The sequence below is a fragment of the Anopheles coustani genome, chromosome X (assembly GCF_943734705.1).
Source record: "Anopheles coustani chromosome X, idAnoCousDA_361_x.2, whole genome shotgun sequence".
Lineage (NCBI taxonomy): Eukaryota > Metazoa > Arthropoda > Insecta > Diptera > Culicidae > Anopheles > Anopheles coustani.
This window is the reverse complement of record NC_071290.1, coordinates 11,660,260-11,687,735: the sequence shown is the minus strand read 5'-3', so window position 1 is coordinate 11,687,735 and position 27,476 is coordinate 11,660,260. Positions and strand designations below refer to the sequence as shown.

Below are 27,476 nucleotides of genomic sequence, written 5' to 3'. Positions count from 1 at the left end.
TGTAATGCTGCCCTTACCCGAAGCTGAAAAGATACACCAATCGTGTGGATTCAGCGACACCTTCAAAACTATTTTTACTATTTGCTACTATTTTGTCCAGTGCAGTGAGTACAAAGATAAATTTTTCGATGTTGTTAATAAATGGTTGTGTGCTGAAATACTTTAAACAGTAATTGAATAATTATATTAAATTTAGTGAAAGAAAAGGGCAACTGATCGGAAAGTGTACGTTATGAATTGATGTTTGCATTTGCCTGGCTTTTACCATCGTCTTTATTTTTCATGTTTCGATATGTTCGCAAGCGTAGCGGTAAATTTGAATGTGACATCCGTTTGGACAGTTTCGCCTCTAGGCAGAACCGTACAAATGTTATCCAGCGAGCCGCAGCACCCCGTTCCCGTTTGACAGCGAACCGCTGTATTTTCCAGCAAACTCAAGCAGACTGAAAGCAATAGCGGATCGCACGCTCCGGTTTGTGTTTATTAAATCGTTTAATTTCGCCTGCTTTCGCTCGCGCACCATTGTCTCCGATGCCCGTCGTGTCTAGTAGTGTTTCGTTATTGTCGTTGAATTTCCATTTCGAACGGATAAAACGATCTACACCGCGGTAAAAGTCTAAACGAGTCTAGTGTAAACGAAAGCATGCCCCTCTCCCGTTGCAACAACAGCAGGTAGCACTGTTTTTGGAAACGTCAAGAGGAGTGTGTGTGTCAGTATGTGTTTTTATTGCCGTACGCATCAGTTATCGAGTGAGAAAGTTCATGTTCGGTTCATGTTTGTGAGCATATAGAAAAACGTAAGTCCTAAAATGTTAAACTAGTTTTGTGGAGACGATATTGAATGGTCTCGAATATAATGTGGAGTAAAAGTGACATAACGTCCGATGCAAATTGAAGCTGCTGCATGCTGTGCATCCAACACTCAACGCGTCTGGTTTGAACTCAGCAAGCAAAAGTATAACCAACAAACAAAACCTCCTCAAGGTGATCCAGAAGCAGCAATAGCATCAACATGCGTTGCTTTTTAATAATAGTATTTGCCCTCAGCCCACACCGAAGTGCAAAACATTCCGAAAATAATGGAAAGGATGCCGACCAAGCGGCGTGCCCTGTTTCCTTTCGTACACTCGAAATGGCAATTCTGTTTTCTTATGTAAATTCGTTTATTTTCTTACAAATCGTGCGGTTTGGTGGTATAACGTCTCCAGCGAGCACTCGTCAACCGGGAAGCAGTTGGATGAGTCATTTTTATTCCTAAAATTCTTCAGACACCGGGTCCGGGGGAAAAACACACACGAAGAGTACGAGCCACGATTGAGGCACTTTTTCTTTTCCTTACCGTGCGGTACGTGTGCACCTTGTGGTGCATAACGAGCTGCCCCAGTTCATATGCTGCAAATGCATTGAAACTGACTGAAAACTGCATCAATCATGGCGAAATAAGAAACGAGATGAGAGCAAAGGCGTGATGACGAGTGTTGAAGTATACGCGCTGACTTAAAACTGTCGTAATGCAACATAAGAAAGTACTATGCAGCAGTGCATCTAGGAATGTAGGTCACGTTTTCTCCAACCTTGTCTCGGTGTTTGCAGTGAGAGAAGTCCTTGAGTCAGAGAGTCGCCTGGTATGTTTTTTTAGGTTTCGATTGAAGTTATCCGGGTGCTTAATCGTGCTGGAACAGGACAGGATCCACCAGGTGTCCTTCGGGGCGCCTTCTTTCTTTCTCTTATTTGCGACAGTTTTTCCCACTTAAATGAGGTGCCTTCTCGGGTGTGCGTCCGGCACCCCCCCACCCCCACCACAGGCACCCCGTCCCGCCTACCATCGAATGCACCAGCGTGCGTTTCGGCGGCCAGGGTTGGCCATGGTTCGTGCCATTGTGCAATAATGTTCTAGAATGGAATAGACCGCTTCCACCAATGGGGAGATTTAAGATTGATTGCATAACCAATGAGCAGTACTGGAAAAAATGGCAACTAATTGTCTACACGGGCATGCAAAGGGCGAGAAAGCAGCAAAGCAAAAAGTCTTACGAATAGGAAATTTACGAACAATGAAATAGTAGGTGGTGAGATGAAGGAAATTGAGGTAAGGACCTCAATCTACCCAAAATCTACCGTGTCGTCGGACATTGAGCGGATACCAAGGACAGTGTGTTGCGTTTTGGACCATTCCAGGGTTCCCCACACCATTGACGTACATTGGTTGATTAGATTTGAGAACGAAGAAATTACTAATAACACATTTGAAATCCTTTAGCCTTCCACGAACATTATGTTCTGAATAGTAGTACCGTCCAACTATTGCAGCAAGGTACATTGCTGTACTGGAAATGTATATCTCAACTACATCGACCGGAGAAACTAACCGTGTTGGTGTTACACTAAGCTAACCGTAATGAGATTACAACATCTCTTTGCACAAGTGTCCTTTCGGTAACGCTTGCTTAGTGAAGTGGCTAGCTTTGCATACGCTAACTGTTTATCAACTTTTGCGGTATACATTTTCCAAGTTCAGCTGTTAGTCACCCTCTCCAACATCGTAATCAATTCATACAGCTGTCCTTTCGGAAGTCTTACAATTCTGTAACCAGAAAGTTTGCTTTGAACCGTGGACCTAGTGTAGCGAAAGAGCACGACACAAAATGCCCTTCACGTTTATCGTGTCTGAGCGTACAATGCCAACTGTTTGTTGTTGTTACTGCCTTTTGCTAACTATTGCGCCAGAAGACCGGAATGTGGCTCCTCCGAACTTTGCTAAAGGTCATCTGGAGAGACTTTATGACTTGATAACTCTTTCGTTTTCGTTCTCGGGAAATGGTAGTATGTAAGGTTTGAAATGTCGTGTATCAACAGAGCCGGCGAACTCTCGGTTGACTTTAGAAATGACGATTAGTTGTTCAGGTTGAGTGCTTTCATGCCAACCAAGTGTGCTGTGTAGGGGAGATGAGTAATCGTTTATTTAAGTAGTAGTAGAAAAGTAAGATAATACTATAACAATTATGTTTATACAAACTATTACTGCTTGGATTCGTGCCGATCACAATCATCTCTGCTAAAGGGGGAAATGTGGAACAGAAATATTGGCAACCCCTGTCGTACCTTGGCGATGGTAGAAACTCACGGTCTCACGGCAACTCCTAGTTCTAGTCATTATTCTCGCCAACTCCAGCATTTTTCAAACCAACTGCAGTAAATTTGTCAGATATATGGCCGCGGGCTTAGATCCTATGGCGGCTCCGTTAATGTCGCGTGACGCGAACGGCTTTTGCTGTTGATGCGTTGGGTTGCACACCCTCCGCACACTCCCCTCGCCGTCGTCATCAACCCTGGCCACCCCGGTTGTCCCTCATCGCGACCTCAATCGCGAATGGTGGCGATCATGTGACAGCGAAAACACTACACAGCCATGCGGTTCGCGGCCGGGGCGGGCTCCGTTGGAACCCCCTGTCTGCCTGCTATGTGTCGCGTGTTGGAGAAAAAACAACACTCTCTTCCTTTCACCATCACCACCACCGTCCGGGTCCACAGTTGCGCGTCCCAGCGATGGGACAAAGTCAACGATGAGAGTCGAGGTGATGAAAGAATGGAAAAATATCAGTCAATGAACGTCGTTTGCAGGGTTTTGCGAAGCTGTACGTGGCGCCGTGATGTTCCTCTCGAGTGGAGGGAAATTAAGGGCACTGAGAGGGGAAAGCTAAGCCCCCCGCCCGCATCCTCCCTCCCGTCACACAAATCAATGTGGCTCGAGTGATTTGTGTGATGCTTCTCGTTAATAGATTTGTGCTCATTTTTTAAATTAATTTTTTTATGTATCATTGTCCTTCCCTCTTGTAGCGCTTCGTGTCGCCCGTCAGGAAAACACCCTTCCCAAACCAATGTTCGCGGTGATGAGACTTTTCAATTACGGTAGATAGCCCGGTTGAAAGCATGAGGGATTCGAAGTATACTCAGTCGATTGCGGGCTCGCTTTGACAGAATGATAATTCGTCACCCTCCTGGTGGGGAATCATTGGAGTTACATTTCGAAACAGTACCCATTTCGAAGGGGACAATCAAACTCCCCCCCTCCCACTTCTTTCCAAGTCGCACGTGACACTCCAAGTTCTGCTTCCATCAAGTCCCCACAAGAGGTGGTCAATTAGAATACTATTAGCATTCCCGCTGTATTGCGTGTTCCACTGTCTCGACGGTTCTAAAATAGACCGGAGTGCATAAAGTCTGTGGGCCACCTGGCCGCTCTGGGTCCAGGAAGGTGATAAAACCACTATAAAGCATTGCCGAATACCTGCGAACAGCTAACTCATTAGCGACCTATTAACACCTCTCCGTTTTTGCGCCGGAAGGATGGCCCGAAACGCTCGCCAAACTGGAGTTAGCGTAAAGGTGCCACACGTGAGGGGCTGTTTTGGAACCTGCTCGTCGTGTGTTTTTATTTCAATTATTTATGTACTTCTTAGAAAAAAGAGCAACCCTCTACCGCAAGCAAGCGATCGATGTAGCGACCATCAACCTTATCGATCGGAATGTGCCGTTTTACCACATCCCATGTTTCTCGTACATATTTTAGCACGTCACATTAATGAGCGGGAACGGCAAAAAAACTGTCTCCGCAGCATCTCATCCCTCCCCAACCCCCTCCCCGAACGGAATGACATTCGATTGGAGATTGCACGGTTCGGGCGAGGGGTTGGCGTTTGCATAAATGATGCAATCGATCGGCCCGTGGGATTGGGATCCACGTGATACGGTGGGAAATATTCCGGTGACGTTAGAAAATGATCATTACAATGGCCGCCGGAATATGGTTGGGGTTTTTTTTTATACTTATCATTGTCCAGTTACGGTGCACTTGGGCCGTGAGGCATTCCGAGGAGATACCCGCGTTGATTAAAGCGAACCTGGATGACAGTAACTTTTTTTGCATCGCCAGTCATGGAATATTGTTGAAAATCATTGCAAAATATTATTGAAAATGAATTTGTTATACGATAATTCCTTATCAATCTAATTTTTTTTTTAACTTTGTATAATTGTCGTGCAAAGTTAAATTAATTCCATACAGCAAGCGCAGTTATTGGTAAAACGCATGAGAAGTTTACACTTTCACCTTTCTTATGATGCTTCCGCAATTAAAAACTTCTGTGCTTGTTGTTTGTTGGCTGCATAAAAAACAGTTGTAAAAAGTATGCTTATCTTGTTTGCATCTTGTAAGGCAATGTAAGGCACGGTGCCTCCCCTGAAGGGAAAATATAATTGCCCAAAAATAATAAAAATTCCCTCAACACTTAAATTAAATTGTTGTCAACACGAAGATAGAAAGCACTCCCGGTAATATTTTTTAAATTAGGGCTATTCCTCGTGATGAGATATTTTTTGAGTCCATCTGCATTCCATCGCAAGGTTAACCATGTCGACAAATTTAGCTAAATATGCGTCTAAATCCAAATATTTGTTTTTTATTCCAATGAATTTGCAATTTTGTGTTGTTTATTTGTGTAAAAAGTAAATTTGGGTATCGTACAACCCCTCGACCGTTAGAGTTCGCTAATAATGGCGGGTTTTTGTCACGTGGTGTTCGTGTGTATGGGCGGTTCAAACAGCAATTGGCAAATAGTTAACGGCGCTGACGCACAAAACCCCAATTATGGGGTAAGACATAAATGGATTTAATTAGTTTCCTCCACACACCACCGGTTTAATTTTTTTTGTTTTAAATTTGTTAAGTTTGCTTGTGCTCCCCTTCCCCATCTATGAGGTGGTGATTCGAGGCACTTGGAACCCCCCCTCACTTGATCCCCGTGCCCTCGCTATCGGCCGGGACTCCTCCAAGGCACCCAAATTGATGTCTACAAGCAAACGCCAACGAGGAGTGGCAGTGGAAGATACCGGGCGAAGGGAAAAAGCAAAACAATCGGGAAAATAAAAATTAGAACCTCTCCTTCTTATCAGTGCGCCAGCGCTTAGTCAAATCGTAAATTTTAATTAAACTTACCTTCCCAACCATGGTGTGTGTGTGTGTTTGGATGGAGGATGTTGGGAGGATGTTGGGAGGACGTTGGGGGGAATGGGTGGACATATCGTAGGCAACTTGTCATATGATTAGTATGTTTATTTAAATCAACCATACGGAAGCTTGACGGGCGCGCGCGCACGGAACCCGTAGATAGTGTTGAAAAAAAAGTGGAATGTAATTAAAATACGTCCACCACCCCGGGCACCACGGGGCTATCATTGACGGTTGATTTGAAACTCATGCAACCTCCTCGGGCCGCTCTAAAACCTCGAGTCTCTCATTTTCTCGCCTGTGTTTTTTTTTCTTTTAGGAACCGGAGCCGTCGTCGCCATTTGAAGCAGCCCCATAGCCAGGTCGTACGCAAAGCGCCACGAACGCCATCTCGATTGGGGTGACTGCGCCGCCAGCATCTTTTGCAACACCACCGCGGTGCGGGAGGAGGGAAGAGGCAGGGTGTGGCACAGAACGTCGACGAGCCACGAGAACCGATCTCCAGCGGAAAGGCGAGCAGATAGAGAGACCTAATCTCTGGAGCCGTTGATGATACGCCAGCACCGAGCTGCCAACCAAGCTGCCGTGTGTGTGTGTGCGCGCGCGGAGAACATCCACCGGATCCACCGGCACCAGACGAAGGCGCGCGAAGGAAGACAGGAAGGGCGGAGCCGTTCATATAAATATATATTTATGCTATCGTGATTCGTAGCATCGATTAGCAGTGTCGTTTGGGCGGTCAGCGAACGCGGACGGTTGGGCGGACGGTCGGTTGTGGAACGACGGTGTGGAAGTGCGGCATTAGCTATCTATCGCTCACCCCTTCGAGCGCTCGCTCGTGTCTTCAGCACATCATATCGTGCACTCGGGGCGCGATCACCACCTTTTGCAGCAGGAGGTTGCATTGTGTGCAGCGCGTTGAAGCAGACCGGGCAGACGTTTTTCAATCAACCTTTTTATCAACCTCGACGCAGGCCGGTTTTCCAGCATTCCCAGGTGGCGCGGCTGCATCGAACGTTTGCGCGCGCGCGTGTGTGTCGTGTTTTGTGCCTGTCCAGGGGTTGTGCTTGAGGCGAACCTCCATCGCTTATCGCGATCAACAGTTGGTTTTCCCCCCGGTGGAACGCTGTCAGTGCTGAGCACACGAGGCCTATATCTAGTTCCAGCCTTGGACGCGGTTCGTCACTCTGCCAGCTAATACAGCAACAAGTGTCGCCGTGCACGACAATACAGCACGAACGTGCGAGCCCGATTTGCTATATAGTGTCGTCGCGGGCGGACCCCTCAACACGCAGCAGCGTGTGTCCCTCTCGACGGACGGCGAGCTCACTCGGCGCATCAGTCGCGCGAAACGTCGCCAGCGGAAGGGTTAGCATACGACCGGCCTAGAACCGAACACCAACCGGCAGGATGAGCATGAGTAAGTGGTCCCCTCCCCCCTCGATCGTGTTCGCAAGATTTGATTCCATATTTCAGCACGCTAGTGGACTCCGGGACTTCAATCAAACTTAAAAACAACCAACTCTGGTGAAGTGGTGCAAGTGGTGTGATGCAGGAAGAGGGTGGTTAAATAGGCACAGGCACCGCGTGTAACAGATCGAAGTCACTCGCACTAGAACGAACAGAAAACTCCGTGCTCAAACCCTTGAAAGTTTACTACATAAATACATCTTTCGTGCTTGACTAAACTTCCCAAACCAACAGCTTGTAATTTGTTCATCCCCCGTAAAGTTTTATTTTTCGTTTGTCAATTGTAAACTTACCAAAAAACCGTGCTATATTGGCACTACATGGTCCCTAGATCGCTGATAGTTTACTATAAGAATACATCTATTTCACCTTTCCAGAGTAATAGACACAAGACCATTTTCGTTAAAAAATGGAGTATGCTGCTAACGAAGTGCTAATGTAATTATTATCAGTTAGTTTAAATTAAATGTTAGAGCATAATATTTTTAACCTTGGTATGCTTTACGCTAATTGATGTTTTTTTTTTTAAATAATTCAATTTAACTAATTTGAATTATAATAATTCGAGTAAATAATTATCGAACCAATATTTGTTATTGAGCACAACTATTCTAAATTAAGCTAATCAAATCGGATAATGGTAGGTTTTTGGTTTTTTTTTGAACTTTCAAATGTTTGCAACCTCTTCAAAAAGTGTGAAACCTCTTCTTGTGCCCGAACCGTGAAGGAAGATGTTGAGTAGGAATTTGATCATTTTTCATTTGTTCCTTTCAACGGTGACAATTTAATTCTTACTCGGAATATGGTTCACTTGCTCACTGGTTCTGTATTGTTATCCTTTTCTCCACGATCGACGAGCAGGTTCGTACACCGAGAGCAGCTCGGAGGAGGACGATGTGTCGCCGCGCGACCGCACCATGCAGAACTCGAAGGGCTACACGGACTTTTGCGTGCGCAACATCAAGCAGCACTCGTTCGGGCGGCACGAGATCGAGATCGCCGAGCAGGAGATGCCGGGCATCATGGCGCTGCGCAAGCAGGCCCTCGAGGACAAGCCGCTGAAGGGCGCGAACATCGTCGGCTGCACGCACGTCAACGCCCAGACGGCGGTGCTGATCGAGACGCTCATCTGCCTGGGCGCGAACGTCAGATGGGCCGCCTGCAACATCTACTCGACCCAGGTTAGTTAGTGTGCATCAACTACCAAAAAATCGCCACACACTCGATTGGGGTTTATTTTTTCTGCTTTCCGCTTATCGATGTTTTAACACACATCGCGCATCGTGCCTTGAGGAATCGTTCGCAAAATGACGCCAGCACCGAGGCAACTAATAAAACGGCCTGCACTAGATTGATCGAAGACGATGAGGGGCAATTAATTTGTTATTTCCAGCCTGCCCAGTGGAATAACTCTTACCAAACCGACCAGAAGTCATTGGATTTGTGTGGTCAAACAGAGGGTTGGAAGGAAGGTTTCTGCGTTCTGTCCCAAAAAAAAAACCACTCATCACGATAAAAAAACATTCTAGTGTTTCATGGTAAAACACCCCATTCGGAAACATTATCACGAGACGCACACGGTGGCCCCGTATGGCAACCCTAATACCTGTGGGAAATAGCGGAGGTACGTAGCGGTGCCACATTGATGACGTCTTGCGGAGGCGTTTTGGTGCTGCCGGTGCCCAGTTTTATCACAAGTCAACCACTCAAAACTGTTGAACCGACATATATCGGCGAGGTGTGGAGGGGGGGCTGCTTTCTTACACCTTCTTGTTTTCTTGTTTTCGTCGGGCAATTTACGACATCGTCGTGATAAAGATGAAGCAAACAGATAGGCCTGCCGGTGAACTGAAGCCCTGCCCTCGGAGAGTGCTTTTTTCCCCCCATTCGGTCCTTCTCTCGGTTGCACGCGTGCTTGCCCATACGTGTGGTTTTTGTGTGTGGGTCACGTTGGGAGCGGGTGGAGCACGGGCACAGGCAACAGAACTCATCGTTGGGGGACGGAAAGATAATGAATTGCTGTCGCCGTTCGTCCCCGCGCCGTCGCCGTCGTCGTCGCCACATTTTACAAAACGTTGATTTTATTACTCAATTGCCACTCAATTATGGCGCTTGTCTCCGTGCTGGCGCATCCCTCTGCTCCTAATGACGTCTTGCACTTGGCCGTCCATACGCTGGTTGACCCATTTGCTTGCCTGCTAGCTGTCCAAGCTGTCGGATGCATTCACAGCGGTTGGTTGTTGAACGCAGGCAACTGCAAATAATGTAGATGGCATGTTCCACCCTCACCTGGTGCGTTGAGCCAATGCTGCCTAAACCGCCAATCGCTTTGACAGTTCGCAAACACCTGGGCAAACCCGTTTTAATCAGGCCGGGAAGCGGACCATTCAACTCATCAACATCAACACGCAGCAGTGAAACAAATGAGTTTGTCGTATATTGCAAAAATGCCCCATTATTGAACAAAAACACTAGCAGTGTCGATTTGAACTATGACTATAGAATTATTTTTCGTTCGCATATTAATGACGAATCGGTTGAATAAGCAGGTGTAAGCGAACACTAACACTAGAATACAATTAGTAGAATGTACTTTGTACTTTGTAACCCTTTACGAAGTTATAGCATTTGTAAAAGAGCGTTAAAAAGCATTTGGTCCTGGTCATGTTGACTGTCGATTGATCTGATATAATTTTCTTGAAATATTTAAAACGAAAATGGTGTAACGGTCAAAACTGAATTTAATTCTACTGTTGTATGTTTAATTGAATTTATTTTAATTTAACCTTAATTTTTTTTGTTAATTTTAGGGTATTTCAAACATGAAACAAAGACATTACAAAGACACAGTTTTCAGTGATGGATAAGCTCAGCCTACCTACTTGTTCCCCGGGGTTCCGCCCGTGAAGCTTTCGTCACCGTAGGTTTTAGTAAACAATGTCTAGTAGAAAGGACAACAGGCATACAATCTTGAAGCACCCACATCCATTCTTGCGGCACAAATCGGGAGCGAGGTGGACAGTTGATAAATGTGTCATTATTATCAACGCTCGGATTTAAATCGCACAGGTGGCACTCGTGTGTTTGAAGAGGTCTTTACCGAAGGCACACTCCGCCAAAGCAATCCATGTCTAGGGCCGGATTCGTTGCATCCTCGTTAGCTAAGTTTGTTTTGTTTGCGTTTGGTGGTGGTGCACACTAATCCCCACTGGAGCCTGGTCTTCGGTTTGCTAATGGACGTCTGATTCGCAGATGTAAAGCTTTGATGTTCGCAATAGATTGTCTGTGATGCTAACCGTCACAGTGTGATGACATTATCAGGTGCTATCTTTTCACGCGCAGACGAGTTTAACGTTTTGGGGCAGTTGCTGGCGGCAGATCAATCAATGCGCGATTAATGTCGTAATTTTGTTTTTTTTTCCGATGTCACTGTATCGCAAGCAATCAATTACCTTGTGCCTTACATCTTTCGTCTTTCTCCCGTCCGCAGAACGAGGTAGCGGCCGCGCTGGCGGAAAGTGGCGTCCCGATCTTCGCCTGGCGCGGAGAAATCGAGGAAGACTTCTGGTGGTGCATCGACAAGTGTGTGCACGCCGAAAACTGGCAGCCGAACATGATCCTGGACGATGGCGGCGATGCCACGCACTTGATGCTGAAGAAGTACCCGGTCATGTTCAAGATGATTAAGGGAATCGTGGACGAGAGCGTCACGGGTGTGCACCGACTCTACCAGCTGTCGAAGACGAGCAAGCTGACCGTGCCGGCCATGAACGTGAAGGATGCGATCACTAAGACCAAGTTCGATAGTCTCTACAGCTGCAAGGAATCTGTCATTGACAGGTGAGAGAAGCGCACGCGTCCCTTCGTGTATGTTTGCCCGGAGCCCGGAAAAAAACAAATCGAATGATAAGTTCTATCGTTTGGAAAATAGTGACGATCTAATTACGATAGAAAGATGCATCTTATGCACGGAGAAATATGGTAGCTTTATATCAGTTAATTGTCATTTTAGCTTTGAGTTAGATTCTAATACGAAGCACAATTTCAAATTTTTTCGACACGATTGAACTTGGCAAAACTACTCACCGTATGAAAAAGCACTTTGAGAATTTGTATGGTTATGCTTCCTTCAGATTCTATTTATATTTAATTCTAATCCATCTTTCTCTTTTGATTGATTTGACGTGACTGATTCTTTATTCTCAAATAGTTATTCTAGCTGCTCACATCTATCATTTACTGATAACACATAGACTAACTGGCAGAATAGTTAAGTTAAAATAACTATGAACAAGTTTTATGTTTTCGCGGTTCGTTCATAAGGAATTTGGACTCAACGATAACGGTTTGCATTTTTCAGCTAAAAGGAATTTGTACAAGACTTCTTTGACTGTTGTTACCCCTTTTCTGCTTAACCATTGGACTAAGGGTGGTACGGGATAACATTCGTTTTTCATTTTTGTTTAATTCATTTCTTGTTTATTGTATGATCAAAGTATTGTACACTTGTCTTAAAGAATACTGGCTGTTTATCTTCTCGTTGTGGTTGTTTAATTATTTCAACACATCGTACAGTTGTGCATCTTTTGACATAAAATTGGCTTGAAAATAAGCTCCAGACTTGTTTATTTCACGAAATATTTTCCGACTTTAGGTAATGGATAATGCTTCATAGAAAGGCAGTTTTAAGACTGTTATCTTTCTTTTGATAACACTACAATATGACTATCGGATCGTTTGACTTTTTCATAGTACATGGACATTTTCTTCAAGCCATTTTTTACTAAATCTTGCTCAATATTGTTTGCGGAGAGCAAAGTGTGACATATTCTTGTCTTTTACTATACTATTTGCAGTCTGAAGCGCGCCACGGATATTATGATCGGCGGCAAGCAGGTCGTGCTATGCGGCTACGGCGAGGTTGGCAAGGGTTGCGCCCAGGCCCTCAAGGGACTCGGCTGTATAGTGTACGTCACCGAGATCGATCCGATCTGCGCGCTGCAGGCCTGCATGGACGGGTTCCGCGTGGTGAAGCTCAACGAGGTGATACGCACGGTGGACGTGGTGATCACCTGCACCGGCAACAAGAACGTGGTCACGCGCGAGCACATGGACAAGATGAAGAACGGCTGCATCGTGTGCAACATGGGCCACTCGAACACCGAGATCGACGTGAACAGTCTGCGCACGTCCGAGCTGCAGTGGGAGAAGATGCGCTCGCAGGTGGACCACATCATCTGGCCGGGACCGGACGGGAAGCGCATCATCCTGCTGGCCGAGGGGCGCCTGGTGAATCTGTCCTGCTCGAGCATTTCCTCGTTCGTGGCCTCCATATCGGCCACCACGCAGGCGCTCGCACTAATCGAGCTGTTCAACGCGCCGCCCGGCCGCTACAAGGCGGACGTCTATCTGCTGCCAAAGAAGATGGGTAAGGCACTCTTTTTATGAATGAAAAATGCCAAGAAAACGCAGAAACTAACGTTATCCACTTACAGACGAGTACGTGGCGAGCCTGCACCTGCCGACGCTCGATGCGCATCTGACGGAATTGACCGACGAACAGGCGCGATATATGGGCCTCAACAAGGCCGGCCCATTCAAGCCCAACTACTACAGGTATTAGTATAGCAGCAGAGCGTCTCTTCTGGGGCCTCGGCCAGTTGCTCCGACCCGCCGTCTGGTTCGTCATAGTGGTCGGTGTGTCCCGTTACCGGCATCCTGCCCAGTCACGACTGTCGGTGTCCTTACGAGTTAGCAGCAAGAGGGAGAGAGGAATGGGAGCCACCCCATTTTTCCAACAGGTTCCAAAATCCTTGCTGCATTGGTTCAAACTCTAGCTTGTATTAAATCCGGCCTATGGATTACACTAACCCCTTGAACTATTTTTATGAATTTGTCACACAGTATGTTAACTAAACAACCAAAACCAGACCCAGCTTTTATTGTTGTTAGCTTTCCCTTCCTTTCAGTATCCAAACGGTTATAATACAGACGGACCATGTAATTGATGGATGACAAAAACTTTTGCCTGAATGATTGAATTAAACATATGACCTAAGGGAAGGTAGCGCTTGCTGTGAGCGCATCTAATTGTTATCTAAATCGCCGCTAGATCTCGATGAAGGAGCCAATGCAAGGGTTTTGGAAAATAAAAACCATCACATATACGGGGATCGGTCGGATTAAACTAGCTTGTGGGCGGTCGGAAGGAAGAGACATATTAATAGCAGCGAATAGTACACAAGAAAACATTAGTTGTTATACATTTCTGATAAAGAAAATGGAAAGCCAGATGAACACAACACACATGTTTCATGCCTGAAGCGAACCTTTTACCTTCTCCTTCAATTAGAAAATATTAAATTAACGATCAACTTCCTTATTGTTTGCCTAATTAACAGCAGTCTAGAACGTTCGAAGTATTGCATGTTTTCCTTGTTCAAAATTGTCTTACGTTCGGACTGAAACCGAATTTCGTTGAATAGCAAAAATGGCTGCTCACTGCTGTCCCTTAGGCGTTAGAAGCAGCACACACCGAATAACGTACGATCCCTTGTGAGAAAGCGAATTTATAGACATTAATTTGACTACTGCACCACTAGCCAGGCGAGACAGCGGACAATGGAGTTAAATGCTATGAGAAAGAAAGGTATAACCAGGGAGGAAAAAGTGCAAAGATCACAAGATTTTTTTTAACCTGCAGTCTTGTGCTTTTAGCGAGTGATGGGTAAAGTCGTTGAAATGTGAGATGGGGAGGGGGGGGCACCGGAACGGAACGAGTGCGCCAAGCTTGCAAGCGGAATGGCACGAGCAAATGGATTTACTTATTGACTACCACTTATACCAATCTATAAATATATATATACACACTACTGAATAAAATCAGAACGGAAACGGAACACATTTCCACGAGAGAACAAACAAAATATATTCTAGCAAGTAGGGATTGTAGAATAGAGTGCAGTGTAAGAAACGAAGCTAAGAAAAATACTGTATAAAAAAAATCAAATTCACACGTGCAGCAAAGTTGTTGAAGAAAAAGTCCGAGAAACAGCTAACAGGGGCGATGAAAGTAAATGTGCTGAGTACACAACTCTTTCCCGAATGCAGAACAACATTAACCTAAAGGGCACAGTGTTAGCCAGCGGCCACATCGATCGAGCATATGCGTTTGCTCTAGTAGTTGTATAAAAAAGAAGTAATCAGGCAAAATTAAAAAAAAAGGAACAATGAAACGAATTTCTTCCGCCGCTTCCACGCTATACTATTTGCCAACAAATAGGTGCGAACTGTTGAAAAATTATTGTTAATAAAAAGTTGTCGGAGCGAGAGATAGAGAGAGAGAGAGGGATACAGAGAGCTAGTGAAACGTAGGTATTAGACGCGTCGTTTTAAAAGATCGAAAACCTGGACAGAATTAGCATGGTTCCGCTTTGTTTGAATGTTTTGTTTGCTATTTCCTCTACAAAAGTGCATGTTCGCGAAGGTGTGCAATCTCTTCTCTACGTTGGTTACTATATTCTGTGCAACCGGTCCCCAGGTTGGGTCCGGCTTCTTTTCACTGTCAATTAGCTAATCCAAGCGACAGGTTGTGTTTCGGTTCAGCCCGGTTGATTGTTGTGTTAAACCACAAGAGCACGTTGTACACGGCATTCCGCAGAGAGAAAGAGAGATAGAGAACATAAATTGTGACCGGTGGCTGTGGGAATGTATGCTCCATCGGCGTGCGTTTACCGTAGAAACGTTCGGTAATCGGTCCGTCGTACCGTTTGTTACTCTTTTCACTTGGTTAGAAACACGTGCACGTTATAAGTATGTTCTCTCATTAGCAGAAGAAGGGTCATATAGAATGCAACTCTTTTTAGTGCCCCAAACTGCTAATAGTCTGATCCATCCTACGTAGGACTCAAACACACACACCACCCTTATTAATGAAAAGGAGCAAAACATAAATGAAAATAAAAACTAAAGAAACCATGTAAAATGAATGAATAAAGGGAATGTATTTACGCTCATCGGAGTAACGAACAAAAACAAAAAAGAACTGGCACACTTCAAACATATATTTTAAAATTACATTAAATTGCATTACATCTATTCAGCATGCTGTAAATCATACGAAGCGTTGTGTCGGGTTCTAACGTTACCATCTGCCAATTCTTTCAACACACAAATTAGCTTTTTATCGTTTTGTTTTTTCGTTAATGTCTCGTGGTACAATTCGGGAGTTAACCGAAATGGACCCAATTTTCATTCTTGTAACGACTTAACATACAGTTGCCGAAAATGTGTGTGTTTTTTAAACCATGTAAAATAGTAATGCAGTGTTTCACAACATAAAGATATAATTTTTAAATTCAATGGTCCCTAGCCAACATGTTTATCCGCTTAATTTAGCAATTAATAGCATCAGTCTGTTGCTTCGTCCAGTCATTCGTCAAGAACCTGTAAATTGGTAATATGTTAACAGTATGCAGGTAAAAGAGGATGTGTTGAACATTTACATTTCAAATTAGATCCTTTAAATAACAGTTAAATATAATTTTTCACTCAGGCCTGTTTTCCACCAAAGGGTTTTTGTTGGACACCTAATAAAATTGGATAGGAAACCTGGACAAGAAAGGACATTCTTCTAAATTCTTGTTCATCTAGAATAGTTCCTTTTAATACCATATATACATGAATATAGGATAGTTCCTTTTTAGTACCATTTGTACAAAAAACTGTCCCATGCCAAATCTGTTTTAGCAAGCTTTGAATTTATATTATCTTGAAAGTGTTTTAACCATTTCTCAGTTTGGTTAACATGTTTTAACATTTCTCAGTTTGGTTAACAAATGTTTTAGTCGTCCCGTGTCCAGCACCGGACTATTTTACTCTTTTCATCTTCATAAATTTTGAATGGTTTCTAAAAATTTAATTTATAATGAAAAGTTTATTTGTGTTATCCAAGAATCGGAATCTGCTAGAATAGAATTTATTTAACCCAATCACAAAAGCGCTACGAGCGCTCAGTACAGCGAACCCTTGTGCTCCTCGTAGAGGAAGTAGATCGCGACGGGACTGCGGCCTGCACCCATTTCGACGTACTCGACGTGCCGGATGAGAAAGACGGCGGCAAGCCCGTAGAACAGCTGCGGCAGCCCGAGGTTGGCCACCTTGATGCAGCGGAAGAACCGATCCTCCAGCGTGAGGTTCTGCCAGGGCCGGCGGGTGCAGTGGTACTTCATGTACGGGTAGCACCCGGTTCGCAGGATGTGGTAGTTGGTGCCGGTGTCGAGCGTCCAGTTGAAGTGCGACCAACCGAACTGATCGTTGTCAACATCGCGTTGCTGCAGCGAAAATGCGATCACAATCAGAGAGTAAATCATTGGGGGAGATTTCAGTTGGACATCGCACCGGCTTACCTTAATGAAGTAGGACGTCCACGGTGGCTCGTTGCATTGCTTCAAGTACGCCGTGAGCACCTCGGACACTTTTGGTTTCCCACCTTTTATCGTAGTGCTGCTGCTTGTGGCGACCTTTTGCAGCGCATGCCGCACCAGAAACACCATCGAAGTTGGGAAAGTGTTGTGTGGCCGGTCCGGATTGCGTTCTTTTATTCCTCTGAAATATTACACATTTCAAAGCAAAATCTTATCTTCAATATCCTTCATGTTGACTAGGAAAATATATCAATTATATAAAACAGGGTGCGGATATTTTCGCTTATCGCTAAAATCCTCTAAAGACATTTACAACACATCACTATCACACGTTCGATTCAGTGTTGATTTATTCTCGTTTATTAAATTACTCGTTAAATAGCTTTAACGGCTTTGTTAATAGTTTTCGTTTTCGTAAAGAAGGACAAAGAAAAAATCGTAAAGCTAATGTTTAACACGGCTGAGTTGACGACTGCTGAATTTATCACCCGGCCAGGGCCAATGCACGGCCCTTGCGGAAGGGATTTCGCTGCACGCTACGGTGTGTGTGTGTGTAGTTTTGCTTCAGGAAAACCAAGTGTGGAAGGTCCCCCCTGTGGATCTCTAGCGATCGATCTCACCGAACACGACGTCCAGCGTGCCGATGATGGCGACCACGTCGGCGAGCATGTGGTGGCGGCCGATCTTGTCGAGCGCGGCCAGATGGGCGAAACCGGGTGCCTTGATCTTGCATCGGTACGGGCGGCTCGAGCCATCTGACACCAGGTAGATGCCGAACTCGCCCTTCGGTGCCTCGACGGCGGTGTAGGTGGCGCCGGGCGGCACCTGGTAGCCCTGGGTGAACAGCTTGAAGTGGTGAATGAGCGCCTCCATCGAGTTCTTCATCTCGGCGCGCGACGGCGGCGTCAGCTTCGCGTCGTCCGTCTTGATCTCGCCGGCCGGCATCTGGTTGAGGCACTGGTCGATGATGCGCAGCGACTGGCGCATTTCCTCGATGCGGCACAGGTAGCGGTCGTAGCAGTCACCCTTGGTGCCGATCGGCACGTCGAACTCGACGCGGTCGTACGCGTCGTACGGCTGCGACTTGCGCAGATCCCACTTGATGCCGGAACCGCGCAGCATTACGCCGCTGAAGCCGTAGTTGAGCGCGTCCTCGGCCGACACGATGCCGATGTCGACCGTGCGCTGCACCCAGATGCGGTTGGTAGTCAGCACGTCCTCGACCTCGTCCAGCCGCTCGCCGAACTTGGACGCGAACTCGTAGATGTCGTCGAGCAGACCGAGCGGCAGATCCTGCGACACACCGCCCGGGCGGATGTAGGCGGCGTGCATGCGGGCGCCGGACACGCGCTCGTAGAACTCCATCATCTTCTCGCGCTCCTCGAACAGCCAGAAGAACGGCGTTAGGGCGCCCACGTCGAGCGCGTGCGTGCCCACGGCCATGATGTGGTTGAGGATGCGGGTGATCTCGCCGAACAGCACGCGGATGTACTTGGCACGCAGCGGCACGTCGATGTTGAGCAGCTTTTCAACCGCCAGCGAGTAGCACTGCTCGTTGCACATCATCGACACGTAGTCGAGCCGGTCGAAGTACGGCAGCGCCTGGGTGTACGTTTTGTACTCGATCAGCTTCTCGGTGCCGCGGTGCAGCAGGCCGATGTGCGGATCGGCTCGCATCACCGTCTCACCGTCCAGCTCGAGCACCAGCCGCAGCACACCGTGCGCCGCCGGATGTTGCGGGCCAAAGTTGAGGCTCAGGTTGCGCACCGTCTTCTCCACCGGTGCGATCTTGCTGTTCCACGGCGGCAGCTTCCAGCGCGAGGTCACCTCGTCCGGGTACATGACCGGGCCCTTGAACTGGTCGATAAACTGCTCGTCCGGGAACCACTTCCCGGCACCGCGCGCCGGCTGCACATTATATAAAGCGGCGATATTTTTCAGCAGCCCGTTGGTTACATAAACATTCGCGGCGGCCCGCTTCGCCACCGTGTTGAGCACCGTAAATGCCATCCCGCCTGCTACTGCTGCTCGCTGCACTAGTGGACACTGTGGGCTGTGAAACAGATAACAGGAAAAAAGTGCTCAAACGGGTATGCCCTCTAAGAAACGGCCCCCGCGGGGTCCCCGGGGGTTGCTATTGTTTGTCCATCTACCGCACCTTGCACCGCAGAGAACCGATATGTTTTTAACTGTGTGTCTGTTTTCGCACTTTTCACACTCTTGACAGATTGCCTGTGGCCGTCGTCTACGTCGTCGGCGGGTTGCGCGCGGCTGGCGGAACTGGGTGCACTACGAACTGTCAAACGTGACCGAGCACCGAAACTACCACAACACGGTGAAATGTAATGTAACGACCGATTCGCTTACGTTTTGACTACGAGCAACCATTTAGCAAACTTACCCTTGCGATTGGCTACGGTATTGCGCGATACGGCATAATCGAATGCAATCGAAACCGGTCTGACAACCAGCTGGTCAGAGGGGTCTACACTGCAGCGGAAAGTCAAGCGGGTGCCAATCGAAAGAAACATTCATTTTCCTTTTGTTTATCCATTGCTTTCGATAGGCGAGAATGAGCAAAATTATTTGCTAGATTCTAGGATACGGATGCATTCCTTTCAAGCCTCCCGGAGGGTAAATTTCCTCCCATCATTGTTTTTGTAGCTTGATCACGGTTGCTACAGTTTGTTGTTCTAGCCACCTTGAGCGTCGTATATAAATTGTGTATACAGCGGCACGCTCCAATCCCCGGGCCTTAAACCCGCCTCGGGAACCAAGTGGTGCCGCATCTGGCGCACAGAAGTAAAGAAAAAGAAACATTTATGTTGCTAGTGGCCCGTCTTTTCGCTAATGTCAAACGCTGGCCGCTTTGGAACGTGACAGTCGGAGCTGGCTGTTTTAATAAAAACTTTCGCGAGCACGGCACAGTTCGAGTATCAATACAAGCTGCTTGCCCCTCCGAACCCTTCGCGCTTGCAAAATGAAGCATTTTCCGAATCAGTAAAGTTTCCAGCCAGAAGAAGGTAGCGTTGTTGCACGGTGATGGTTGGGAAAAGAGTTGGGTGGTGAATTAAAATGTGTGTTTGTTGCGATTCAAGACTCTCCGGATCGCGTTAAGGCGTACAAGGAAGATGAATACTAACGCGGGGCCGAACTCGCTGGGAGCTTCCGGCTCGGGAGCGTTGTACGGTGGCGCGGATTCCTCCGCCCAGATGCTGCAGGTGCTAGCGTCGAGCAATGTGATGCCGGGCTATCAAAACATGAACAAGGATCAGGTTGACTGGGGCCTGCTGGCCCAGCAGTGGATACGGATGCGCGAGTGGTCGCAGCCAGTCAACGATTTCGTGCCAACACCGCCACCGCCACCAAGCTTTCACGACACTGCCGACCTTGGTGTGTCTGATTGCGGGCAAGGCGACGGCACGGCGTTCGACGAGCAGGGCGAAGCGCCGATGGAGGTGGAGAAGGAGGATGATAATCTGGGGGCGGGCTCATCGCTGATGTTGCCGGTGGCTGCGCCGCCCGGGCACACCATCGTCGACCCGACGGCGACGGCAGCCGTCGCGAGCTGGCAGGCCAAGATGAACCAGTTGTATCATATGAACCTTGCCGGCCATCAATCCGCACCGATAACAGGCTCGACGTTTGCACCGGTCAATCAGCGTGATGGCAGCAGTACGGAATCAAAACAACCTCCTTACCAGCGAAGGATAGACCGCGATGTAAAGTTAATGGCGGAAAGTGTCGGTACGGGCGAACCCGGTCCACCGGTGCTGAACGGCGGAAAGGATTACGGCGGCGGCGAGTCGGTTACGATGAACGAGGCCAAACGTAAGCTGCTGCCCGCGTGGATCCGCGAGGGGCTAGAGAAGATGGAACGTGAAAAACAGCGACAGCTCGAGCGCGAGCAAGAACGGAGGATGTGGGAAGAGGAACAGCGGCGACAACGGTCCGCGGAAGATGAAGCCCTTGCCGACTGGAGTCCCACCAAGCCAGAAACGTCCTCGGTAAGTGCTGCCAGGAGCGCCTGCACGTGGCGCTTCAGGGTTCGTGGTTTTAGTAACGCTAACATTCTTCACCTCTGTGATAACGTCCTTACTCCCCCAGTGTTGCATTTCCCGCAAATCTTTTCCTAGTAGTTTGTGGTTTAACCCTGTTCGCTTGCCAAGCTTTTTATAAACGACTCCCTTATCCTTCGTGCTGTCACTTGCTCGGATTATATACTGTCCAGAAACGACACTCGACCGCCCAATCCCTCAATGTGGTAATAACAGCTTTTCCATCTCCCTTCTTCTTCTTCTTTCGGTATGCGAGTCGGGGTATATCCTCCTACGCTAAGTCGAACAATTTGTTCCCTTACACGTAATCAGAGGCGTACCAACTCTGTCCGAACTCCTATGAAGGGGCTCGTCCTTTAGGACCGGCTATAATAGCCATATGTCCACCCGCCGTCCACGGGAGGGATTCCTTCCGTTGTCAGGACACAAGAACTCGTGGTCCGCTTGATTGTCTCAAACGGCACGAGATGTGCGGCAGCTAGGATTTGTCTGACCTGAGCTCCAGCTCGGCGTCACCACGCGGTCGTGCCGTAACCTTAGTTTTCCGCTAACCCTTTCAGGAAAACTATGCACTGCTAACATCCGCTCTGATGCACTACCGAACTGGAACTGTTTCCATCTCCCAATTCTGTTCCCGGATCCTGTTCCAAATTCTTTATCTCGTTTAGTTAATATTAAGTTACGTTTTGTATAATCGTAAACGAAATAAAAATTAAAATAAAATAATTATTACATCTATACCTTTGCTCTCTCGCATCCACACACATACAGGCACTACGCAGCCATGAAGAGGAAGATGGAACGGATCCACCAAATGAGACTTTAAACCATAATACAGAAGAACCAGCGTTGGTAACCGATAGTATAGAAGATGACGACGAAATATGGGTCAGTGAAATCGAATGCCACGAATGTTGATGAAAATCTCTAATTTCAAAATCGTTCAATCGTCTCCTCACAGGCGACCTTTGTGCGAACCACGATGACGGACATTTTGTCGAAAGTGACGGGAAATTTAATTGTCGCTTGCGTCACGGCAACGATCAACAAATCGAAAAAGCGCAAGGGTAAGTTGTGTTTATTTGTCCGCCTACCTCTGAAAAACGTATTCATTTATCTTTACCTTCTGAATATTTTGGCCGATGGATCATCGACTGCGCTACCAATTTACCTCACTTAAAGCCAAACAAGTGCAGTCGAAGCAAGTGAAACCAGGGTTGGTAACCTGCACCGGTGCGCTGGGTGGGTAGCTAGCGGTGAATAGTTGCAATAGCTCCCCTTTTTGTTCACACCTTATTACTGTATGATTAAAGGTCTCGGTATCTATGGCGATAGCGACGACGAGGACGAAGACGACGAGGAAGAATCCGCCGGTAAAGAGGCAGTCAGTGGCGGCGATTCGCAAGGAGACGAGTCCACGGATGACGATCTTTCCGATTCGGCTGCAGTGCAGAAGCTCGAGGTAATAAGGGTGGTTTGGTTGGTGATCGACGACGACGACGAACTAACCGCACGCATCGCAACCGATAGGAAACGATTCGCCGGAAGCATCGTGATTTCGTGCATACGGCTCGCGACGTTGAGCAGTGGATAAGCAGCGTGCAGCTAAGCCCCCGGCAAAAGCCCGCAGACTCAGAAGGGGCCGACGGGATGCAGCATACGACGGTGCACCTGCCGGGCGACCAAGACGATGAACATCGCGCGCCCGGCATCGGTCGGGACGAGTTGGCTGGCTACGGTGGCCGGTCGGCGGCGAGCTCGAACGGTGACGTCGGTTCGAAAAGTGGTTCTGCCCGCCTGTCCGGCAGCACAAGAGACGGTGAGACCCAGCCTGTAAATGATAAACTATATGCAAGCCAGCAGTTCGGTAAGTGATTGTCGCACCGTCTTCCCTTCCTTCCCTGCTCAATACGCGTATTCATTCGTTTATTACGCTCACGAAACCAAATGCTTGTCGCCGACTTGATGTTTACCATCGACCCGATTGCAGGATTCGGTTTTCTACGGTATTATATGCGATTCTATTTCCGTTGGTCGTCCATCGGAGTACAGAACAAGCGAGAAACTAAATCACTGGCGGCTTCCTGCCTTTCCATACACGTTTGGCATGGTCGAGCATTTATTTATGCTCGAAGAAGTACCAATTTGAAACCTCTGTTTGCGTAAAAGTATAAGATTGGGGAATATTACAGAAACAACCCTTTCTGTTGGCAGCTTTTCGAAGCAGACGACTTGCTGAATATACGATTTAATGTTTGGTTTGGAAACTTTGTAACTTTGTGAGGGTTTTTAAAAATGTTTAACATGTAGTACATTTTTTTGGCAAGAATGTACCGTGAGCAACGATTGCAAACTAGTTCTTCCATTGTGAGGGCGAAATTGTTTTCACTTCGCTTGGTGACCGCCATTTGCGAAATGCAAGCCATTTTGTTTTGCACATGCTTCGCACACCGATTGACAAAGAAGATGTGACATGCAAAGTTCATTGTTATCTATTTTAGGTACTCTAAAATTGACCGGATAATTGTTCTTCTGTCAGGTGTCCCCATAAACCGTGTTGGACAGTGTGTATTTTCAATAAGTTTTTCGATAATTATTGAAGATTTTACGCTAAAATAGGCACGTAAAACATGTTTTCATAAAATAAAATACATTTGAGGTGAACTGTGGTGAATCTGAACTTATAGCTGCTTGCCTTTAGTGGGCCTTTAGTGCCGCCTCTGGTTTGGAGTATTTGTGAAAGCAAGTTGCAGTTTTGATACTTTCAAAGCGAACGCGCACTTTTCTGAATGCATGATTGACCAAATAGTATTGTGCACTCAACGTTTCGAGTAAAACTGTTGCCATTTCTCTCTCCTTTTTGTACTGTCTTCCATTTCTCTCTCTCTCTCTCTCTCTCTCTCTCTCTCTCTCTCTTTCTCTCTTTCTTTTTCTCTCTCTCTCTCTCTCTCTCTCTCTCTCTCTCTCTCTCTCTCTGTTTCTTTTTCCCTCTGTCTCTGTGTGTGTGTGTGTGTTTTCTTTTTCTTCCTTCTGTATGCTCCCCGCTTCCGTTCCACTATCCGGATCTCTGGTTTCCGTTGCAGCAGGAGGGCGCAGGCGGCTTGAGAAACGCGTGTCGCGCTTCAGCGAGCTGCAGGAGCCGCGGGCTCGGCTGCCCCTCAATCCACCGCCCGTGCCTCCGGTCATGACGTACAAGCTGGGCGCGCTCAGCTCGCATCCATCCGATCAGTCCGCTAGCGTCGGCAAAGGGCAGCCCGGGGACGCGACCAAGCGCGCTGCGCACAACCCGGCGGATGTCCTGCTGCTGAAGGCGAACCAAAGGCTGGCACAACAGCAGCGACAGCATCATCCGGCCGGTGGTGGTGTGGTGCCACCAGCCCCACCAGTGCTAACCGCTTCCGATGTCGAAGGTGCCCACGGGTTGGCGGTGGGGGGTGGTTCCGGGAGTGCGGAGAAAAATGCCAACCGCTACCTTGCGTCGCTGCAGTCGCTGGCGAAAGCGAGCGAGCCCAAGAAAGATGGCGACCACCTGGGCGGTGAGGATAAGGCGGCGCATAAAAGCGAACCGAAGGAAAGCCGCCGGAGTGACAGTGGCCGATCCGGTTCGCGCCAGCACGAGCAGCGCAAGTCGCACGCGCATCGAGAGCGGTCGGAAAGGGAGCAGCGCCACCGTCAGGACTACTACCATCGGCAGCGGTCGCGCTCGAAGTCGTCCCGCTCGTACACGCGCAGCCCGCACTCGGTGTCCCGCTCAACCCGCTCCCGGTCGTCCCGATCGCGGTCGCGCTCCAAGTCGCACCGGGCCGACCATTCCTCCAGCGCACGGCACCACCGCCACCGGTCCGACCGCAGTCGGCGCCACCATTCACGCAGCTGGTCCCGAAGCTCCTACTCCAGCTCCCGCTCGACCTCGAGTTCGCGGTCCAGCGTCAGCCAAGAACGCTCGCGGTCGACCGAACGGCGTCGCGATGCGCCCGGTTCCAAACTGTTCACCCGCCGACCGGAGTAACGGTGCCCTCTTCCTCCCCCCCCTCCGCCAAGAAGGCCCCTTTTGCTCACATTGTGAAACCTATTTTTCATTTCATCGTCGGGCAGCAAGTGGGTGATGTTAACCGTTATCTACCGTTTTTAGGTTCGAGCTGCAGTCACCATCCAGGGTTTACCATTGGATAGGACAACAACAAGCAGATGATAGCACAAACGCAGCAGATGCCCGCTCAGTCAGACGCTCTCCTCAGCGCGAACAAAAAAACACCCTCGTTTTTGTATGGCCCGGGGCCTTCCGAAACAAAATTAGGAGATTTTTAATGCACTCGAGCTGTTTATCGAGCAGAATTGCTGTTTTGAGCTCCTAATTTTGTTTCGCTGAAACCTCTTCCCATACAAAAATGAGGAGTTTTTTTTGTTTTGAAAGCGTTAGGAAATGTCTAGCGGGTGATAAAACAATCGTGTCAGAGAACAGGACAAGTGAGGCAGGTATACCACAATCGAGGCAACAGATTTGTACGATTTTGTACTTCGCTGACCCCATCATACCGGGTTGTGCTATCATCTGCCCCGATTGTGTTATACCTGCTTCATCTGTCTTGGCATCTGTTGCGTTTGTGTTATCATCTTGCTTATTTTGTCCTATCAAATGGTAAACCCACACGTATTTAACACACGTTCTGTGGCTTTAGTACGTTCAAGGCGATGACAAGCAACGGGCCGTTACTCATGTCAACGTTGTTTTTCCTAACTCCGGGCACAACTATTATCATTTTTTTTGTTTTGCGCTGGATAATGCTAGAGCAGTGAAGAGGGAAGAACATTGAAATACGGGCAACGCCACACAACGGCGGCACAACACGCCCGTTGCATGTTGAGTTTTCATTTGCCTTCACTTTGCGCGTTCGTTACATCAAGGAAAGGCGGTTCGGGTGAGCGAGTAGACGTGAACTGACTCGTTGTGATACATAGGATCCGGGAGGGGCACCCGTTTGCCACTCTCGCCATTAGGGACGGACGGCAACACAAAACAAAAATGCGACACTTTCATACGTAGGTTTATATAGGATATCGAAGGTAACGGTTCCGTTACGTTTATTAAAGCCCGTATCCCGAAGCCTGCTGCAGCAAGCGGAGTGCAGAGTTTTCACAGGTTTCGGTCTAGTTTTTAGGGTTTAGTGGATGTAGGATCAACACCAAGGATCGGGCGAACGATTCAGGTAGGGATCAGCAAAGGTAAAAGAGGTCGTTTTGGTACGGATTTGTCAATTTGATATTCGATTTGAATTGATATTGTAAATATTCTAAAGGTTAGCAGACTAGCAGATTAGCGGTTACCGGTAAACTTTTTCGAAACATTATGTACTTTTCGTGAGGCGCTCTTCGAGACGTTCTTTTTTTAGACACTAGCTTATTTGGCCGGACTGTACTTTGCATTTTCTAAAGTCTAAGCTAATTAGTAGGGCTTAAATAACGATTTTGGCTTGTATTTTCTAAAAAAATAATGTATGTTGGATTATTATCATGTTCAATTAACACGTTGACTGTCATAGCTAATTTTTTTTATAGCCAGCTGTCATTAGTTCTACAAAGTTTTGGCTCCATAAACAAATGGAAAAGCAACATAAAAAACTATAGTAATATAAAAAACTAATATTTTGGGAAGCTAGGTAAAGTTTAGCATCACAATTAATCAGAAATCTAAAATCTTTCCTTTCTGACGTCTTTGTCGCACCGTTTTAAAAAGTGCGTGGTTTAGGTCATCCAATATTCTAAATGAAATCGGGAACGGCAAGGACTCGTTCTTTATCAATCTGAATAATTATTTGCATAGTTTTCGAGATTTATGTATCCTAAAGATTTATTAATGTCATGAGAACAGAAAAGTAAACCACAAAAATGGGTAGAGAGGCCGCTTTTTTGTCACTTGATGCACGGAACTGCATGAATCATGAAGGATTTGTTAACGGATTCGAAAGATTCAACAATGTTTCTAAATGTTATTCTCTATGTTTTAGGTTTTATTGAATTTGTCAATGTTGAGTTGTCTTTCCCTACTGTTCTTGCGATCACTTATTGATGTTTTCTCATTAAGACTTTTTTTCTTTTCGTGTATACTGTATATCGATTACTAACGAACTACTTTGCACGATAATGTGAAATGCCTCACTACTTTATTTATTAAACTCACAAAACGGAGGATTGCAGTTGTTTGGAATAGTGATTTAGTTTTGAAAAACATGTTTCGGAAACAATTTCTCAAAACTTTAATAGTTTTTCAAGTATAAATTAATATTATTAAACAACTTTACCAAAAGACAAGATCTGCAATCAAATAAAGTAAAACTAAATTCATACAAGCCCACTCTGTTGGACTCGAAATAGAAGTAGACATTCGGTAAACATTAGTCTAGTAACTATAATTTCATTACTTGCTAAAATTGATTTGAAGTCGGACAGTATCAATATTAATGTCTTGAAAAGTGACAATTTCTTCCGGACTTGACAAAAAGAAGATGAATTTCACCT

General features: G+C 46.9%; 4 protein-coding genes across 7 annotated transcripts; 2 read left to right on the top strand and 2 right to left on the bottom strand.

Moving 5' to 3' along the window:
* The first annotated feature begins 641 nt into the window (after positions 1 to 641).
* LOC131268710 (adenosylhomocysteinase-like 1) lies at positions 642 to 15,847 on the top strand. Its single transcript, XM_058270968.1, has 6 exons — positions 642 to 797; positions 6,327 to 7,427; positions 8,339 to 8,658; positions 10,968 to 11,317; positions 12,334 to 12,905; positions 12,973 to 15,847. The coding sequence occupies exons 2-6, from the start codon at positions 7,418 to 7,420 to the stop codon at positions 13,098 to 13,100; spliced, it is 1,380 nt and encodes a 459-aa protein (XP_058126951.1). The 5' UTR covers positions 642 to 797; positions 6,327 to 7,417; the 3' UTR covers positions 13,101 to 15,847.
* A 641-nt stretch (positions 15,848 to 16,488) lies between these two features.
* LOC131269552 (uncharacterized protein C15orf61 homolog) lies at positions 16,489 to 19,346 on the bottom strand. The gene is made up of 3 exons (XM_058271976.1): positions 19,304 to 19,346; positions 16,885 to 17,083; positions 16,489 to 16,809 (listed from the first exon to the last, which is right to left on the bottom strand). The coding sequence occupies exons 2-3, from the start codon at positions 17,029 to 17,031 to the stop codon at positions 16,489 to 16,491; spliced, it is 468 nt and encodes a 155-aa protein (XP_058127959.1). The 5' UTR covers positions 17,032 to 17,083; positions 19,304 to 19,346.
* On the bottom strand, positions 17,240 to 19,441 carry LOC131269551 (NADH-ubiquinone oxidoreductase 49 kDa subunit-like). 2 transcript variants are annotated; one of them, XM_058271975.1, is made up of 2 exons: positions 19,304 to 19,441; positions 17,240 to 18,955 (listed from the first exon to the last, which is right to left on the bottom strand). In XM_058271975.1, the coding sequence occupies exon 2, from the start codon at positions 18,910 to 18,912 to the stop codon at positions 17,506 to 17,508; it is 1,407 nt and encodes a 468-aa protein (XP_058127958.1). In that variant the 5' UTR covers positions 18,913 to 18,955; positions 19,304 to 19,441; the 3' UTR covers positions 17,240 to 17,505. The 2 variants fall into 2 exon arrangements, with proteins under 2 accessions (XP_058127958.1, XP_058127957.1); XM_058271974.1 differs by lacking the exon at positions 19,304 to 19,441 and adding an exon at positions 19,061 to 19,187.
* A 343-nt stretch (positions 19,442 to 19,784) lies between these two features.
* Positions 19,785 to 25,561, top strand: LOC131269550 (arginine/serine-rich protein PNISR-like). 3 transcript variants are annotated; one of them, XM_058271970.1, is made up of 8 exons: positions 19,785 to 19,925; positions 20,001 to 20,909; positions 21,732 to 21,848; positions 21,922 to 22,027; positions 22,143 to 22,202; positions 22,274 to 22,422; positions 22,491 to 22,827; positions 24,044 to 25,561. In XM_058271970.1, exons 2-8 carry the CDS (start codon positions 20,034 to 20,036, stop codon positions 24,967 to 24,969), a joined length of 2,571 nt encoding a protein of 856 aa, XP_058127953.1. In that variant the 5' UTR covers positions 19,785 to 19,925; positions 20,001 to 20,033; the 3' UTR covers positions 24,970 to 25,561. The 3 variants fall into 3 exon arrangements, with proteins under 3 accessions (XP_058127953.1, XP_058127956.1, XP_058127954.1); XM_058271971.1 differs by having other exon boundaries at positions 19,794 to 19,902; XM_058271973.1 differs by having other exon boundaries at positions 19,791 to 20,909; positions 24,047 to 25,561.
* Positions 25,562 to 27,476: the final 1,915 nt, after the last annotated feature.

Excerpts from the sequence above, each read along its gene's own strand:
- LOC131268710 (XM_058270968.1), top strand. Across the intron at positions 8,659-10,967 it reads GCAACATCTACTCGACCCAG|AACGAGGTAGCGGCCGCGCT; the intron begins GTTAGTTAGTGT and ends TCCCGTCCGCAG. Across the intron at positions 11,318-12,333 it reads AAGGAATCTGTCATTGACAG|TCTGAAGCGCGCCACGGATA; the intron begins GTGAGAGAAGCG and ends TACTATTTGCAG.
- LOC131269552 (XM_058271976.1), bottom strand. The coding sequence starts at position 17,031 with ATGGTGTTTCTGGTGCGGCATGCGCTGCAAAAGGTCGCCACAAGCAGC. Across the intron at positions 16,810-16,884 it reads GGACGTCCTACTTCATTAAG|CAACGCGATGTTGACAACGA; the intron begins GTAAGCCGGTGC and ends TTTTCGCTGCAG.
- LOC131269551 (XM_058271975.1), bottom strand. The coding sequence starts at position 18,912 with ATGGCATTTACGGTGCTCAACACGGTGGCGAAGCGGGCCGCCGCGAAT.
- LOC131269550 (XM_058271970.1), top strand. The coding sequence starts at position 20,034 with ATGAATACTAACGCGGGGCCGAACTCGCTGGGAGCTTCCGGCTCGGGA. Across the intron at positions 22,423-22,490 it reads CTGCAGTGCAGAAGCTCGAG|GAAACGATTCGCCGGAAGCA; the intron begins GTAATAAGGGTG and ends CGCAACCGATAG. Across the intron at positions 22,828-24,043 it reads ATATGCAAGCCAGCAGTTCG|CAGGAGGGCGCAGGCGGCTT; the intron begins GTAAGTGATTGT and ends TTTCCGTTGCAG.